Source organism: Podarcis erhardii (genome assembly GCF_964252035.2).
Source record: "Podarcis erhardii genome assembly, chromosome: 2".
In the NCBI taxonomy this organism is placed as follows: domain Eukaryota; kingdom Metazoa; phylum Chordata; class Lepidosauria; order Squamata; family Lacertidae; genus Podarcis; species Podarcis erhardii.
The window spans coordinates 121,282,486-121,301,199 of NC_138498.1; the positions used below are offsets into that span (position 1 = coordinate 121,282,486).

The window sequence follows — 18,714 nt, forward strand, 5'->3', positions numbered from 1 at the left end:
GGGGTTCCTACTTCCAGCTGTCAAAGGAAGAGAGACTCTCAAACACGGTAGCATCTTTAAGGAGGCACAATTTTGTGGTTCAGCTCAGGTGCCAAAATGCCTTGGGCCGGCCTGATTCCTTTGCATGGGTTTTATTCACTGTCAACATTCAGCAGCCTTGCCGTCTCTTTGCAAAAGAGGCTTTTGATGGTGTAGCAGTGCCCTCTGCTGTCCAAAAGGGAAAGGGCAACTTCTTCGCTCTCACCTGATTTCCCAGAAAAGGCAGAGAGCGTTATCCTCGGAAAGGAAATCCCCGAAAAGGCCGGCCAGCTGCCTCCTGAACCAGCAGCCAATAACTTTGTTTAATTGCTGGCAGCATTGCAGGGCCTGCTTCCAGCCACAAGGGACTCCCCAAATAGCTAGCCAGTTTTACAGAAAATAAATTCTTACAACATTTGGAGTAGTTAAACCGCTTTCTAAAAAAAAATAGCTGCAGCACAGGGCTGTCTGAGCTCCAACCCAAACACAGGGTTGTGGTGGCTGTTTTCAAAGCTGCAGCATAAGATCAGATTGGTGCTGGGTGGGGAGAGCTCAAAGACAGATGTGGCACGAAAGCAAACTCAGGTAAGAAGCTTCATCTTAAGCCAGCTGGTAAAATAATAAGGAAGGGGGAGAAAGAGACATTTGATGAGGCCAGGAGACGAAAGTCCAGCACTTATTATTATTATTATTCCCCACCCATCTGGCTAGGTTTCCCCAGCCACTCTGGGCAGCTTCCAGCACATATAAAAACATCATAAAATGTCAAGCATTAAAAGCTTCCCGATACAGGGCTGCCTTCATATGTCTTCTAAAAGTTCTCTTCTGAAGCTCTGGGAAGATTTTCAGCTACAATTCGGAGCCACAGTGTTGAAGGTCTCCCAGAAGGCATCTCTTCCAGCCCCCTGCTCGATGCAGGACATACAAAGCACGCTTGTTCTCTCCTGCTCCGGAGGGTAGGACTCGAACCCATGGCTTCAAGCTACAAGAAATAAGATTACGACTAAACATCAGAAAAGACTTTCTGACAGTAAGAGCTCTTCGAACAGTCTCCCTCGGGAGGTGGCAGACTCTCCTTCCTAGGAGATTTTTAAGCAGAGGTTGGGTGGCCATCTCTCACGGATGCTTCAGTTGAGATTCCTGCATTGCAGGGGGTTGGACTAGATGACCCCTGCAGGTCCCTTTCCAACTTGACGGTGTTGTAAACAAAATCTGCCCTTTTTCGTATGGTCGGCCAATTGGTACCAAAGAAAGATAGGACTTTTTTCATGTATGCAACTACAGCAGCAAGAATTCTCTTGGCAAAGTATTGGAAGATGCAAGAATTACCTACTCTGGAAGAATGGCAGACGAAGGTGACTGAATTTATGGGACTGGCAGAGATGACCGGCAGAATCCGTGATCAGAGGAGAGAGACAGTGGAAGAGGACTGGAAAAAATTTAAAATATATCTTAAGAACTGCTGTAAAATTTCAGTGATAAAATGTCAAGGGGTAAGAAACAGAGAATTATAGCTGTAAATGTTTAAGTTAAGAGAACCTGAGGGAAGTTAAATATAGAAATGGAATGAAGGATTGCTAAAAAATTGGAAACAAGGGTGCAGTGAAGGGGAGGTATGGGGAAGTCATGTGTTGTTTGTGAATGTTTTTCTTTGTGTGTTTTTTGTTTATGAAAATTAATAAAAATTATTTTTAAAAACAAAAAACAAAATCTGCCCTTTTTCCCTTATGGGGTATCCAAGAGCCCGTATAGAGTCCTTACATGGGTTCCCTATTGGTAGGAGAAAATAACAGAGGCCAACCAGAGAATATTGAGAAGCAAAGCAGCTAGTAAGCCTGATCTTTATTAAAGCTGTTGCAACTGGGTCCTCCCCTCACAAGCAGGAGGACCCAGAACCTAAGTGTGCCTGCCCTTATATAGACATTTTAAATTGCCCGCCCTAGAGTCCAAGACCACCCCCAGAAACATCATACCTACATCACAGAAGGGGTGTAGCCCAAGACCCCCCCCCCTCGATACATCATAACTACATCAGAGAAAAGGCGGTTGTTACGGCAAAAATCTGGGTGCGAGGCTACTCTGCCACCCAGCTCATCGGACTAAGTCCGTGGGTCCCTGCGGAGGAAAATGAGCTCAGCCGGAGACAGGAGCAAACTGCAGAAGATCCAAGTTTATTGCGCAACAGGTTCAAGGCGAGATTGAACAGTGAGAAAGGGGTGACATGAGTTTTTGAAACTCCCTCCATGTCCCAGAATACAGTGCAAAACACGTCATGAATATATTAAAGAGAGGTTTGGTTACACAGATTACATCATGAATATATTAAAGGGAGGTTGGGTTACACAGATTAACATATGGAGGAGGGAGGGGGGAATATGCAGAGCTGGAGATATGCACAGATAAACACTTCCTGGGGATGAGAAAACAATGGTCCCAAATATGCATAGTCTGTCACCTGACATTGCCTGGAGGAAAGGCTGATCAGAGCAATTTGAAAGGATTAGGGTCTTGACACCTTGCTGGAGGGATTATGCTGGACAGGGGAGGTGTGATGGAGTCCTAGAGTAATTGAGCAAACTGGCACGTTGATTTTCTATGAATTTTATAGATTTTAGCCCCTTTTGACATTGACAATTGGAAATAAATTGATATATTGTAGCGAAGAAGAAGGTGAAGAAGGCATGCCCCCCCCCTTCCGTAACAGTCCCCCATTCGGAGATAGATTTGCATTAAAGTTCTGTAAGAACTTGCAAATCTTTTCTCCGCACCCTAAATCTCGGTGAAGGTAGGGGTGCCGTGTGAGTGGGAATAGGCCCTAATGGAAAAGGAGGTGGGTTGAGCAGGGCAACAAAGGAGGGAGCAACACGGACCAAGACAATGTATGTTTACGTTATATAGATATGCACTAAATAATAACTTTGTATCTATCGTACTAGATGTGTGGGTTTGTGCAAACCTGAAGGGGACTTGCAAATCATGCCTCTTAAGGCCATTTGCAAGTATAGTAGTGCAAAAAGGACACCTGTTGTATTTTGTTCAATAGTGGTCTATGCTTTACATTTAGCAGGAAGGTCCACTACTGACTGAAAAAAAATGCAGTTTGCTTTGTCCCCCGCCATTTTTGTGTTCTCAGGTGTCAAGGTAGCTTTTCTGTGGTCTCACAGTAGTGGCAATCCCTGGTGAATCCACTTAGGGCTTTCATATTAACCATGTTGCCTGGCACTCACCACAGCTGCCATAGGTTCGGGCACGTCCTGAGGGAAATGTCCTTGCCTTGGCTTCCTATGGGGGTTTTATTATTGGTCTTGCAGTCATGGGAAGTTGCGCACTTGCACTTTAAGGACCAAAAGCTAATTGCAGCCTGGATACACTTGCCCAATTCAAACTGAGTCCAATTTGAATTTATCTTTCCCCATGGTTCTCAACTCTTCAAACCAATCTGTTAAAAGAAAACCATTCTTAAAAGGGCACTTGTCCAAATAAGTCAATTTAACTCTATAAGGGATCATTCCTGCTAAATCAAGGCATATACACCTTCCTGAAGCTTCTCCTTGGTAAAGCGAGTTTTAACACATTTTAAAATGGGTAGGGAAGGTTGGCAGTGTGCCAGGTGGGACAGCGAAATGTGGTTATCTAAACATTGAACTACACAATAGCTTGATCCATTAGAAAGCATAAAGTGTATGAAAATCCTCCATTGGGGTATAAGGAATAAGGCAGTATACATTAAACATAAGACAATTACACACACACACACACAAATTCCTCCCTTTGTGGAAATAACACTGTCAAACACATTTCAACATTCCTACATAATAACACATAATACACAACAAACTAATTAAATATCAGTTGAATATAAAAGTCAAAAAATCTCCTTGCAATTCAACTCCTCCCCTTTGAAAGAAATTGCTGTGGCCACTTTGAAAACTGTGTCTGTTGTTGTTGCAGGTAATAAGTCTCGTGGTAGCGAAGCTTTTCATTGGATCTGTAATAACACACTTGTAGAAATGATATCCTGTAAGGGCAGGGTGGACTTAAAAGACACAGTTAAAATAATAATAAAACACACACACAAACACACACACACAATGACCTATGAGGAACCAAAATAAATAAATGCTAAGACACAGAATTTTAAGAAATCTGAAGTAACAATGAAAATAAAAGAGTGTTTCTTGATGTGACAACATCGGCTAGAATGTTAATAGCAAAATACTGGAAAATGACTTAATGGCAATTTAAAGTTGTGCAAGTACCTTGAACTAGCCAAAATGACAGAATTAATAAGAAATGCTCAGGCAAAAGGTAAACAAATACCATTCCACAAACAATGTTTGGTTATGCTTCGATTAATTTCATAGACATCATGGAAAAACGGATTAAATAAATGGAAACAGATTATTTGTAACTTTAAAAGTGTCAAAGCCACGAAGAGATGGAAGTCACTAATACAGCAGGGATTTCACAGAACAGAAAGAAAGTTGTTGTGGGAGGAAAAAGGGACAAACACTTTGTTCACATATCCTGTTAAAAGGGAAAATTATTTCATGTGAGAAGCCTGTCAGGAAATGCTGTTCCTAAAATGCACACAAACAAAGTCTGTGACTTAAATCCCATTGAGGGGTGGAATTCTTTGATATTTACCTGTGAAAAGAATTTGGCATGTTAAGATTTCAAACTTGGGACACATTAAGGGTGATTTCTCTCAATGGTTCCAAGTTTTAACATAAACCTCCTCTCCCCCCCTCCTTCCTCTCTCTCTCTCTCTCCTTTTCCTATCTTTTTTTTTTTTTTTTTAAAGCTGATCTAGTCTCTGTGCATGTGCGGAGTTCATGTCTCAGCAAATCTTTTTTACTATTGACATGTTGCATCTTTTGGCAAAATTAGAATTTGAATAAGGGAAGGGTAAGGAGTAGATTTTAAAAGAGGGTTAGATTTAAAACAAAAAAGAGAAACTCAGCAATTGAAGTATTCACCAACAAAAGCTAGCAATTTCAGCCCAAGCAAAGCGACTGCTTCCTTTGTGTACAGGAAAGGGCTAATATCCCTCTGGCCATTCGCGGAACAATGCCGCGCCCTTATATATGGGAAAATGGCCAGAGAGTCAGAATTCATAGGAATTTTTATTTTATTTATTATTATTTTTTTAACATTCTAAGTTTTTCGGCCTTACCATTTGCAGACAAAAATTTTCCTGCCCCTTTATTTACAGGATTGGTCAAGGCCCATATGTATTTGTCTGATTTTTTAAATAGTAGACAAAATGATAAACACTGTAATCACTCAAATGCTTGATATTACCAGTTGTGCTTCAAAACATCACAGCTTCACCTCTCACCTTTTAAAACTAGAGAGCAAAGCTAGGCTGAATTTCAACTCCATCACCACACCAGAATTTAAGAATTACCCTGCGATGCTTGCGGACACATGTCCTTCCACACAGCCACAAATTGGGAGAGTTGAAAGGGACCCTGGGGTCATCTAGTCCAACCCTCCAAAATATAGGGTTCACAGCAAGATTTCACAGCAAGATTTGTACTACACACACATTCTTATGTATACAGGCACTACTGGGGAAGAGAGCACAATCAGTGCTCCTATCATGTACTAAGGAAGAGGAAAATAAAAATTCCTAACTTTATACAGAACCCTTTAGCAGATCTTGAGATTAGTTTGAGTTTACTTCCTTAGACGTGCAAGTTCCTTAGAGTGCAAGTTCCTAGACAAATGATCTTTAAAGAAAGATTGAAGTGAACATTTTCTTAAGATAGGGAGAGGATCTCTTATAAAGCATAGTTAAAACAGCCATAGATTTGATTTAAAGGGAATACAAAAGTGACAATTTTAAGCCTAATCTATGCCCCCCCCCCTTTTGCAGTTTCCTTTAAAGGAAGCTTACTCGGAAGTAAATTTACCTGGCACAGAAGAAGAGAAAAAGGAAAAAAACCTGAAAGAGACAGAATGAAACAAGGGGGGGCATTTTCTAAGAAAAGAGGCCTGATATCAGGAGCCTTACAATAACTCTTCTGTCCAACCAAATCAAAGTTAAAACTGGACTCAGATATTTTCTTAGAAGGAAGACCATACTTTCATAGGCATGTGCTTCATGAAATAAATACACTGCATTTTAGCTTGAGAGAGCAGTGGTGCTCACCTACGCTTTTGCAGCAGAAACATCTAATTCACATTAGAAACATTCACATTCCAAAATAGACTGTAGACTCACGATCTGAAAAGTTGCAGCAAAGCAAGAGGTGGGGTAAACATTTGCACCCTTCATTCTCATTTTGTCTTATTTAGGACTGATAAGGTCCAGCATAGCTTCCTTAAATTTAAAATTTTGAAGCAAGCTTGCAGTTTAAACTATGCGCGCTTAAGAAAGGCAGTCTGTCAGAGACAGAAGGAACAGACAACACACATAACAGACAACATGTAAACACACATATTCTCATATATGTATTAACACACAACACACATAACAGACAACATGTAAACATATATACTCTCATCCTTTAGTTGGTTATTGCAAGGAGTTGGGCTGCTTCCTTTAGCTTCATTAAGTGAAATTAGTAGGAAGGTCCCACATGGTTTTAAGAGCCTCCTTGCCTCTTCAAACACCACCAGTTAACCAGCCGGCCAACGCAATTCGGGCTTGGCGGAGGCGGTGCTGGCGGGCCAGATTTCAGAACAGAGGTTCTAATTTTGCTTCGATAATAATTTGTGGCCAGGAATCGTCTTCCAATACGTGATGACAAATTGGAGAGGAGAGTCAGGGTCCTTCTGAGACTGAGATGGCTTTCTAGAAGCCTTCTTCCCAGAGTGAGCCCGCTCGCGTTTGGAAGCCTGGGTACCCATTTTATGTTTTACGCGTGTCTAGACAGAAAGAGGGAAGAGAAAGGGTGGTAAGGATTGGTATATCTAGGAGATTGATATACTTAATACGGGATTTATAGTAAAGAGGGGTCTTTAGTCGCTTGGCAACTTCCTTAGAGGGTTTTTAAAGAGCTCTAGCTATCCGGTATTCCTTCCTATTTCCTTAGTCAATAACCTGGGGTCCTTTTCCACTCTGCCGATCCCGCCCAATTCCTCGTGGGCTATCCCTCCTGGCAACCTCCTACCTATCGTCAGTCTCAGGAAAAGGGGCCCTACTGAACGCCCGCGCCATGCGGTGCCAGATCGGGTGATCCCTGGATAGAGTTTTGAACCGAAAATCCCCCTTGCTTTTTGAAGCGGGCTCACGCACGATACACGTGTTACGTGGCACCGACCAGTGCGGCTGGGATTGATACAGAAAGCAAGACCCCTTCCTGCCCCCTCCGTAAGGGCGCTCGGGAAGTTCGGAAGAAGAACTCCAGCCCCTTGCTTTCAACTGAGATGCCCATTGCGGAGAGTCGGCTGTCTTTCCAAGCCGGGTCTCTCCGTCTTACTTTCGGACTCTCAATTGGTGCAGCTGACTGGAGGGTTTGAGAGGAGAAAGAGATAGAGCTCAGAACCCCCCTTTTGGGTCGAGCAGCAGTCCACGGTCTCTCTCACCAATTGGACCAAGAGACAGGCGAGAAGGAGCGATAGAGAGGAGGGCAGAGAATTCAGTTGCCAGGAGATTTCCACCCCTTTCCCACCAGTGCACTGGATTTTTCCTTTTCCTTATACTCACGTGTCTTCTATGATGATAAGCCGGCTGGATCCCTCTTTGCTCCCCGGCTGAACTCCTGGGGCTTTTGATTACCGCCCGGAAGATGGCCGGGGGTCCAAAGGATCTTCCCAGGCAAAATGGCCTGGTGCCGGCTGAAGATTTCGGGGCCCCCGGTCAGCAACGCGGGAGAACCGCATGCCCCACGTTGGGGCGCCAACTGTTACGGCAAAAATCTGGGTGCGAGGCTACTCTGCCACCCAGCTCATCGGACTAAGTCCGTGGGTCCCTGCGGAGGAAAATGAGCTCAGCCGGAGACAGGAGCAAACTGCAGAAGATCCAAGTTTATTGCGCAACAGGTTCAAGGCGAGATTGAACAGTGAGAAAGGGGTGACATGAGTTTTTGAAACTCCCTCCATGTCCCAGAATACAGTGCAAAACACGTCATGAATATATTAAAGAGAGGTTTGGTTACACAGATTACATCATGAATATATTAAAGGGAGGTTGGGTTACACAGATTAACATATGGAGGAGGGAGGGGGGAATATGCAGAGCTGGAGATATGCACAGATAAACACTTCCTGGGGATGAGAAAACAATGGTCCCAAATATGCATAGTCTGTCACCTGACATTGCCTGGAGGAAAGGCTGATCAGAGCAATTTGAAAGGATTAGGGTCTTGACACCTTGCTGGAGGGATTATGCTGGACAGGGGAGGTGTGATGGAGTCCTAGAGAAATTGAGCAAACTGGCACGTTGATTTTCTATGAATTTTATAGATTTTAGCCCCTTTTGACATTGACAATTGGAAATAAATTGATATATTGTAGCGAAGAAGAAGGTGAAGAAGGCATGCCCCCCCCCTTCCGTAACACGGTCTACAACAGAAATCTGAGTGCCTTCTTTATCTCCTGTCTGGCAGGTTACCTGTTAATGGTCACTTGACTGGATTACCTGGGGAGCCTGGCCAGTCTTTTGTAATGATAAATACTTAGTTCCTGAGCCAGGTTATAGGCTCACACCCTATTCATACACAGACATACCCTTAAGACAGGATTTGTGAACGAAAAGAGAATGGGGAGGCTTTTCCATTTTCCTTCGACCTTGCAGAGAAATATTTGAGGTCAATTTGGGAGGGACAAAATGGTTTCAGGACTTTTTCTGTGGGGTTTCAGACATGTGGTTTATATATACAGTTATGAATATATATATATATATATATATATATATATATAAATATATATATAAATATATATATATATATATATGACCTTAAAATTCTTATGGCAACGGTTCTACAATTCTACAGCTCTCTGGTCTGTGCTTTAAGACCTCCAAGAAGGGGAAGTCCAATGTCCCTATAAATCACTGGACTCAGTATCAAACCACTCCATCCCCTCAAGACAACATCAAACATTAAAAAAGCACTTTCCCATAAAGGCCTGCTTTCAGATGTCTTCCAATTATTTATCTCCTTGGCTTGTGGGTGGTATAACTCCATACCCTCCAACATTTCTCCGGCGAAAATAGGGACATCCTAAGGAAAGAAATCAGAAACCTGAAAATCTGGGGCTGTCAATAGAAAACAGGGACACTTGGAGGGTCTGCTCTGCGTGTGTGTGAGAGAGAGAAAGAGAGACACACACATAGAAAGAATAATTGAAGCAGCTGTGATTTCTTGGGGGGGGGGGGGTCTTGAAGGCAGCTCCTGCCAACTCAGTCCTCCAAAGAAGCTAGGAACTGAGCTGCGGTTCCTAGAGAGGCAGGAAGTTTTCCCCATGTGTGGGAGTGAGGGTGGAATTGCAAGACAATGGTCCCTTCGCATCCCAGGGAAAGGTAAGACAGGCCAGGTGAGATTCAGCAGGATGGACAGAGGGAGGGAAGGAGGGAAGGGAGGAAGGAGGGAGGGAGGGAGGGAGGGAGGGAGGGAAGGGGAAGGAAGGGAGGGAGGGAGGGAGGAAGGAAGGGAGGGAGGGAAGGAAGGGAGGGAGGAAGGAAGGAAGGAAGGAAGGAAGGAAGGAAGGAAGGGAGGGAGGGAGGGAGGGAGGAAGGGAGGAAGGGAAGGAGGGAGGGAGGAAGGAAGGAAGGGAGGAAGGGAGGGAGGGAGGGAGGGATGGAGAAGGAAGGAAGGGAGGGAGGAAGGAAGGGAGGAAGGGAAGGAGGGAGGGAGGGAGGGAGAAGGAAGGAAGGGAGGGAGGGAGGGAGGGAGGGTGTGTTTGTGCAGAAAAAGACAAGACCCCCCCCCAAAAAAATGAATAAATTGGAAGGACTGGGCGACACTGGAGGGATGGATTGGGAGGGGCAGGAGGGAACGGGGAGAATTTTCCCTTTTGGGAGAGAAATGGAAAGTCTAACTCCTCTCTTAGACTCGCAGGTGGCGGGAGGGGGGGGGTCGTGATCTTTGCAATCCGAAAGGGGATCCAAATATCTGCCAGGTTTCCATTGCACGATCTCCTTTGAAGCAACAGCCCCGCCTTCCATCCCACCATTCATTCGCTTGGGGAATGTGTGGGTTGGGGGAAAGAAGAGGGTGCCTGGGAATCAGCCCTGCTTGCGAGGTGGGGGGAGAGAAGGAGGTGAAAAAGACGCTCTCCCCAAAAAAGACTCCGAGCTCCTCCAGCTGCAAAGGGGGTCTGCCCTCCAAGCCCCAAATCCCGCTTTGCATTGCATTGTCTTCCTGCCCTCCCTTCGCATTCAGATCTCTCTTCACTAACCCCGGGGCAGAAGAGATGGCATTGGTGGGAGGACTGCAGAATCATGCCATTGTAGAGTTGGAAGGGACCCTCGAAGGGCATCTAGTCCAACCCCGCTGCGATGCAAGAATCCCTGCTGGAAACTTGATGAAATACTTGTTTTCCCTCTGCCAGGGATAGGCTGGCTCAGACCCACTACGAAAGAGAGTTCGGATCTGGTGCGCTTTGCACCTAGAATCATAGAATGGTAACAACAACAACAACAACAACAACAACAACAACAAATTTTATTTATATCCCGCCCTTCCCGGTTCAGTGCCTGGCGTGCTCTGGTCCATGGGGTCACGAAGAGTTGGACATGACTAAACGACTAAACAACAACAAGTGTGTTCAGGGGTCTCTCTTCCTTTGGTAGTTGGAAATAATAATAATAACAACAACAACAATAATAAATTTTTATTTATACCCCACCCTTCCCGGTTCAGAAAACCAGGCTCAGGGCAGCTAACAACAAATTAAAAACACTTAATTGATGCAACAACAACAAAACCAGTATAAAATACAGTATAAAATGTGAATAACAATAAATTCAGAATTCAAAAATCAATTTAGGGGGTAAATTAGTCCTATTTGGGCCAGCAAAGAGACCAGGGGAGAATTAGCTGTGGGATCCCAGAGCAGGTAATCTTCATAAAAAGGGGAGGGGGAGGGAAGGAAGAGGAATAAAAGACGAGGCTAAGTTCAAATTGAAAGCCAGGCGGAATAGCTCTGTCTTACAGGCCCTGCGGAAGGAAGTTAAATCCTGCAGGGCCCTGGTCTCATGGGACAGAGCATTCCACCAGGTCGGAGCCATCACTGAGAAGGCCCTGGCCCTGGTGGAGGATAATCTGACTTCCTTAGGGCCCGGGACCTCTAAACTATGATTATTCATGGACCTTAAGGTCCTCTGCGGGGCATACCAGGTAGAGTTGGTAGACAATCCCAGGGGTCATTTAGTCCAACCCCCTGCAATGCAGGAATCTCAGCTGAAGCATCCGTGACAAATGAGCTGGGCTAGCTCAGTCGGTAGTGCATGGGACTCTTAATCTCAGGGTTGTGGGTTCGAGCCCCACATTGGGTGAAATATTCCTGCATTGCAGGGGGTTGGTCTAGATGACCCTCGGGGTCCCTTCCAATTCTACCATTCTATGAACCTCTGCTTCAAAACCTCCAAGGAAGGAGAGTCCACCAGTTCCTGAGGGAGACTGTTCCACTGCCAAACAGCTCTTACTGTCAGAAAGATCTCCCTGATGTTGAGTCGGAATCTCCTTTCGTGTAACTTAAATCCATTGGTAATCGTGTAACTTAAATCCTGCCCTCCAGAGCAGGAGTAAACCTGCTTAGCTTTTATGCCTGTGGCTTGCATTTCGTTGCAGCTGGGAGTGCTCCCTTGCCTTCACCAAACTGGTGCTCTCCAGATTGTGGCTGGACTACAACTCCCATCAGCCCCAGCCATCATCACAAATGGTGAAAGGTGTTACAGTTAGGTAGCCGTGTTGGTCTGCCATAGTCAAAACAAATTTTAAAAAATCCTTCCAGTAGCACCTTAAAGACCAACTAAGTTAGTTCTAGGTATGAGCTTTCGTGTGCATGCACACTTCTTCAGATACACTGAAACAGAAGTCCCCAGACCCTTCTAAATAGTGGGAAGGTGGGGAGGGGTATTGCAATTCAGCAGCTTCTCTTTCCAGTCTGTTTCTGAAATTCCTTTGTAATAGAACAGCTACTTTGAGATCTTGTATAGAATGTCCTGGGAGACTGAAGTGTTCTCCTACTGGTTTCTCTGTCTTGTGATTCCTGATGTCAGATTTATGTCCGTTTATCCTTTGGCGTAAGGTTTGGCCTGTTTGTCCAATATAGAGAGCTGAAGGACACTGTTGGCATTTGATGGCATACACAATGTTAGACGATGAGCAATTAAATAGTCCCAAGATGGTATGTGTGATGTTGTTGGGGCCAGTAATGGTGTTGTCCGGGTGTATGTGGCAGCAAAGTTGGCATCTGGGTTTATTGCAGGCTCTGGTGCCAGTGTCCGTGTTAAGTCTGGTAGTAGTATTATTGTGGGTTAGGAGTTGTTTAAGATTGGGTGGCTGTCTGTAGGCAATGAAAGGTCTTCCTCCCAGAGCTTGAGAAAGAGAACTGTCATTGTCCAGGAGAGGCTGTAGATCTCTGATGATGCGTTGTACTGTTTTAACTTGGGAGCTGTAGTCCAGCCACACCTGGCAGAGAAACTGGCATAGGGTTCATGCTTCCTCCGTCTCCCCCACAGCCACTGCGATGCCATCGGAGGCCCCACCTAGATCGTCTCTTCTTTGGGCTGGAACGCAAAATCCAACAGGCGCCTCAGGTAAGGGAAGGGACTCGTGGGGAGAGATGGAGGAGGCAGCTGGGGGCCTTCCTTCTGGGTCACGATGTGTTTGCATGCAGGGAGGGGTTCAGGAACTGACAGAATATTCCTCTTTCTGTTCACATTTGGCGCTGCAAGATGTTAACGCTTCCCCTTTCCCATCTGCAGAATCAGCCTTGTCCGTTTCATATATATTTTAAAACACGTTTCAGGTTTATACATTTCACTGATTTTACAGTCATTTTGACATTTCAAAGCTTGGCTTCCTCCCCCCTCTTAAATTTATTTTTAATAACTTCTGCATGTCCAAATTAACTTAATTTGCTCATTTATTCATCTTCTTTAAATATATATTCTTATGAAACTGAAGGTTATTACAGTAATCCTGCCAATGTTCTTATCTGTTTACAATTTATTTGTAAAATGTTCAATAGACTTTTTCAATTCTTTTATAAAAAGTTTGTTAAACAAAAACAGTTAAAAATGAAACAAGCCTTTCTTGCCTCACAGTTTCTGCGGCACAGTGCTGCCGGCAGTGGTTCTACTGCCCCCCCCCCATCTGATTTGGGGGGGGGGGCACTGAGGTGGGAGGAGGGGGAAAGCAGTGTTGCACTGAGAAGACTGGAAATGTTTGTTGAATATATGGGGGGGATTGTGCACCCTTGAAAACGTTGGCAGCATTAAGATAAATTCAACAGTGTAAATAAGCTTTGATGGATGTAATAATGGAATACTGTATGGTTTAGTTTACTTAAAATATGCAGGGATTTTTGATATGCAAAATGAACCATGGAAAGAGAAGAAAGAAAGTCATGGATATTTTATGGTTGTTTAAATGAGTATTCTAAATTGTAAAACAAAATTTAATAAAGATTATTAAAAGGTAAAGGTACCCTTGCCCGTACGGGCCAGTTGTGATCGACTCTAGGGCTGTGCGCTCATCTCACTCAAGAGGCTGGGAGCCGGCGCCGTCCGCAGACACTTCCGGGTCACGTGGCCAGCGTGATGAAGCTGCACTGGTGAGCCAGCACCAGCGCAGCACACGGAAACACTGTTTACCTTCCTGCTATAAAGCGGTACCTATTTATCTACTTGCACTTAGGGGGGCTTTCGAACTGCTAGGTGGGCAGGAGCTGGGACCGAACGACGGGAGCTCACCCCACCACGGGGATTCGAACCACCGACCATACAATCGGCAAGTCCTAGGCACTGAGGTTTTACCCACAGCGCCACCCGCGTCCCAATAAAAATTATGTACATATATAAAAAGAAAGCACTTTTGCAGTAACAAGGGTGGCGCTGTGGTCTAAACCACAGAGCCTAGGGCTTGCCGATCAGAAGGTCAGCGCTTCGAATCCCCGCGACGGGGTGAGCTCCCGTTGCTCTGTCCCAGCTTCTGCCCACCTAGCAGTTTGAAAGCATGTCAAAGTGCAAGTAGATAAATAGGTACCGCTCCTGCGGGAAGGTAAACAGCATTTCTGTGCGCTGCTCTGGTTCGCCAGAAGCGGCTTAGTCATGCTGGCCACATGACCCGGAAGCGGTCTGTGGACAAACACCAGCTCCCTCGGCCAATAAAACGAGATGAGCACACAACCCCAGAGTCGTCTGCGACTGGACCTAACGGTCAGGGGTACCTTTACATTTACTTTTGCAGTAACAGGACTCACAACACTGGCTCTTGCCAGCACAACTATTTAGTTGAATCTAGTTGTAAGAATCCCATTGCTGCATTTTTAATAAGCCTCCACACTATTGGTAAAAATACAAGACAAGACAAGACAAGACAAGACAAGACAAGACAAGACAAGACAAGACAAGACAGTGGTGCCTCGCAAGACGAAATTAATCCGTTCCGTGAGGCTCTTTGTATAGCGGTTTTTTTGTCTTGCGAAACAAGCCCATTGACAGCTTAGCGGATTAGCGCTATTAGCGCTATTAGCGGTTTAGCAGCTTTTAGCGGATCAGCTGATAAGCAGCTTATCAGCGTATCAGCTGATAAGAGGCTTAGGAAAAGGGGGGAAAAAGGGGGGGAAACCCGCAGGAACTCGCAAGACATTTTCGTCTTGCGAAGCAAGCCCATAGGGAAATTCGTTTTGCGAAGCGCCTCCAAAACGGAAAACCCTTTCGTCTAGTGGGTTTTCCGTCTTGCGAGGCGTTCGTCTTGCGGGGCACCACTGTACTCTCCCGGCAGCTTTGTGAGTTTCCCCCTGCTTGGCTTATGTGTCTGTCTAGCTTATTCATTGGCCACTGTTCAAATAATAATAATATAATAATAATTTATTATTTATACCCCGCCCATCTGGCTGGGCGGCTTCCAACAAAGTATTAAAATACAGTGTTCAAAGAGGGAGCAGTGGTACACGTGGGGGAAACTACCTTCAAATGAAGAATGCTCCTTTCTTTCAGCAGAGAAGAAGGTGACTGCGTATTTCGCCAAGGGGGAGTAAAATCTCCCGGATCCAGGCCACAGAGCTTTGTACAAGGAAGCCACGATGGAGAGCTGTGGGGATCTGGACTCTGTGGGTAAAGATCTCTTTGGCTGATTGAGGTTGGAGAAGGGGGAACTCCTGTTCTGAGTATTTGCCACCACAATGGAGGGGTCCCAGCATGGAACATAGTCAGTGCATCTGGCTGTTAACCAGAAGGCTGGTGGTTCGAGCCCTGGGAGGGGTGGCTATGAACAGTATTAATGCATCACAGGGGTTGGGCTAGATAACCCTTGGGATCCCTTCCATGATTCTATAAAATATTTTTACCAATAAATAAACTGGTTTTATTCTTTTATTATTCTTTTGCTTTCGAATAGTGCACCTGGTAAGCACCAGGGCTTGGGCATTGTAGTGAACTTTGGAATAAACCTTTGGAAATAATCATGCAAAATGTTGCAGTCAGCAATCTTTAGGCGAAAGATTTATACGATCTGAGGAGAAGCCAGAGTATCTGAGGGAGCTTATTGTGTATAGTGTTTACTTAATTGAAGTAAAATTGGTTTTATATGGGTGTTTTAACTTGGATTTTATACTGTTTAAATTGTATTGTTTATGGATAAATTTTGATGTATTGTTTTCGATATGGGCCAATGGCCGTAATAAATCAAACTTTGAACTTTGAACAATCTTTAGAGCTGAGAGGAATACAGCTGAGTGCCTGTTGTAATCTAGATTTCAGTAGCATGCACAGAGAAGAATGGGGAGAATTTTGGAGCTGTTGTCATTAGAGAAATGGCTAATTTGACTCAGTCCCCTGATGAGATTTCTGCCTTGAACTCCTAACATGAAGGTGTTTTTTTTTCCTGCACGCAGGCCTCAGACAGAAGGACAATGAGAATTCTGCAGAGCCACCTGAGGTGTCATCAGAAACGGCCAAGCATTCAGTGGGGAAGGAGCTTGGCATTCAAAGGGGATGGGAAAAGCACATGGGAAACCAACCAAAGGCATGGAGGAAGAGATTCTCAGCTTCTCAGGGTGCCAGTGTCCACAAACTCCTAATCCCACAGGAAGATCAGAAAGGAAATAGAAAAGAAAAATGCCCAGCGTGTGGGAAAACATTCAAAGATAAATCAAACCTGAACAGGCATTGTAGAACCCACACAGGGGAGAAACCATATGAGTGCCTGGAGTGTGGAAAGAGCTTTGGTCACAGTCACCATCTTACGGTTCATCAGAGAACTCACACTGGGGAGAAACCCTATAAATGCACACAGTGCGGAAAAGCCTTCAGTGATAGCGGAAGCCTTACTACCCATGAAAGAATTCATACAGGGGAGAAACCATTCAAGTGTACGGACTGTGGAAAGAGCTTCAGCAACAGCGGAAGTCTTCATACACATAGAAGGACTCACACGGGCGAAAAACCATATAAGTGCCTGGAATGTGGAAAGAACTTCATCCACAGCGGAAGCCTTCATGCGCATCAGAGAATCCACACAAGGGAGAAAATGTACGCATGTGTGGACTGTGGGAAGTGTTTTGCTTCTGGCAGCCACTTTAACACACATCCCAAAACCCACACAGAGGAGAAACCTTATAAATGTATGGCGTGTAGAAAGAGGCTCATCAGTAGCAGAAGCCTTAATTCTCTGCAGACAATTCACCCAGGGGAGAAACCATACGAGTGTGTTGTGTGCGGGAAAAGCTTCAGTGACAGCAAAAATCTGACTGCGCATGAAATAACTCACACAGGGGGGAAGCCATATAAGTGCCTGGAGTGCGGGAAAAGCTTCCGCCAAAGCTATAATCTTACGTCACATCAGAAAACTCACACCGGGGCGAAACCTTACAAATGCATGGTGTGTGGGAAAAGCTTCAGTCGTAGTGGGAGCCTTCTTTCCCATCAGAGAACCCACACAGGAGAGAAGCCCTATAAGTGCATGGAGTGTGGAAAGAGCTTCATTGAGAGCCAGCAGCTTACTTTACATCAAAGAACTCACACGGGAGAGAAGCCCTATAAATGCACGGAGTGCGGGAAAACCTTCAGCACGAGCGGAAGCCTTAACAGACACCAAACGACTCACACAGGGGAGAAGCCCTTTCAATGTGCTGAGTGTAGGAAGAATTTCAGCCAGAGGACACACCTGACGAAACATGAAAGAACGCACACGGGCGAGAAGCCCTACAAATGTGCGGAGTGCGGGAAAAGTTTCAGCACGGGCGGAAGCCTTCACAGACATCAGACGACCCACACAGGGGAGAAACCTTTCGAATGCGCGGAATGCGGGAAAAGCTTCAGTCGTCGAGGGAATCTCAATACACATCAGAGAACCCACACAGGGGCAAAGCGACGTAAACGTGTGGAATGTGAGAAAAGCTTCGGTGCAGGTGGCAGCCATACCTCGTGTCAGTGGATCAGTGAAGATGGTTAGCTGTTTCTGGTATAAATGTCTGTACAGTGGTGCCTCGCAGGACGAAATTAATCTGTTCCATGAAACTCTTCGTATAGCGGTTTTTTCCTCTTGCGAAGCAAGCTCATTGACAGCTTAGCGGATTAGTGCAGGTGGCAGCCATACCTCGTATCAGTGGATCAGTGAAGATGGTTAGCTGTTTCTGGTATAAATGTCTGTACAGTGGTGCCTCGCAGGACGAAATTAATCTGTTCCATGAAACTCTTCGTATAGCGGTTTTTTCCTCTTGCGAAGCAAGCTCATTGACAGCTTAGTGGATTAGTGCTGTTAGCGGTTTAGCGGCTTTTAGCGATCAGCTGTTAAGCGGCTTATCAGCAGATCAGCTGACAAGCGGCTTAGCGCCTTAGGAAAAGGGGGGGGAAGGGGGAAAAACCCACAGGAACTCGCACGACATTTTCGTCTTGCGAAGCAAGCCCATAGGGAAATTCGTTTTGCGAAGCGCCTCCAAAACGGAAAACCCTTTCGTCTAGCGGGTTTTCCGTCTTGCGAGGCGTTCGTCTTGCGGGGCACCACTGTATTAATGTGCATTTGTTAGTTTCAAGAATGAGGGTAGCCGTGAGGGGCAAGACTTTTCTGGCACCTGAAAGACTGAATCCAATTTATTAAGGTGTAAGCTTTTATGGCCTAAAGTTCACATCATCAGCTACATGGTTTTATCTCGGTCAGGAGGCACTCCCCCAATTTGTGCACCCCCCTCAATTTTTGTGGGGGTTCCATTCCAGGTCACTGTGCATGTCAACAGTGCACAGGTAAGCCCCCCCCCCCCATTGCACCCACTTCCAGGGCCAAAAATGGTATACACCTGCTTTGAACACGTGGTCTGTGTGTGTGGTTTGGGAGCTGCATGGTCCGGGGAAAAACAATGCTGCCTAAGGTTGTAAAGACTGCGGAGAGAATAATTGGGCGCACTCTTCCCACCTTGGAGCAAATCTACGCTTCCAGGTGCCATAAGAAAGCTGCAGAGATAGCGCAGGACAGTGTACACCCCGGAAACGATCTCTTTCAGCTTCTGCCTTCTGGAAGAAGGTACAGGGTTATAAAGACTAGGACTAACCACCTGAGAAACAGTTTCTATCCAAAT

General features: G+C 45.3%; 1 protein-coding gene across 1 annotated transcript; it reads left to right on the top strand.

The window, feature by feature from the left end:
- The first annotated feature begins 29 nt into the window (after positions 1–29).
- Positions 30–17,621, top strand: LOC309336835 (uncharacterized protein). The gene is made up of 3 exons (XM_081853231.1): positions 30–47; positions 12,656–12,733; positions 16,036–17,621. The coding sequence occupies exons 2-3, from the start codon at positions 12,664–12,666 to the stop codon at positions 17,592–17,594; spliced, it is 1,629 nt and encodes a 542-aa protein (XP_081709357.1). The 5' UTR covers positions 30–47; positions 12,656–12,663; the 3' UTR covers positions 17,595–17,621.
- Positions 17,622–18,714: the final 1,093 nt, after the last annotated feature.

Excerpts from the sequence above, each read along its gene's own strand:
- LOC309336835 (XM_081853231.1), top strand. The coding sequence starts at position 12,664 with ATGCCATCGGAGGCCCCACCTAGATCGTCTCTTCTTTGGGCTGGAACG. Across the intron at positions 12,734-16,035 it reads AAATCCAACAGGCGCCTCAG|GCCTCAGACAGAAGGACAAT; the intron begins GTAAGGGAAGGG and ends TCCTGCACGCAG.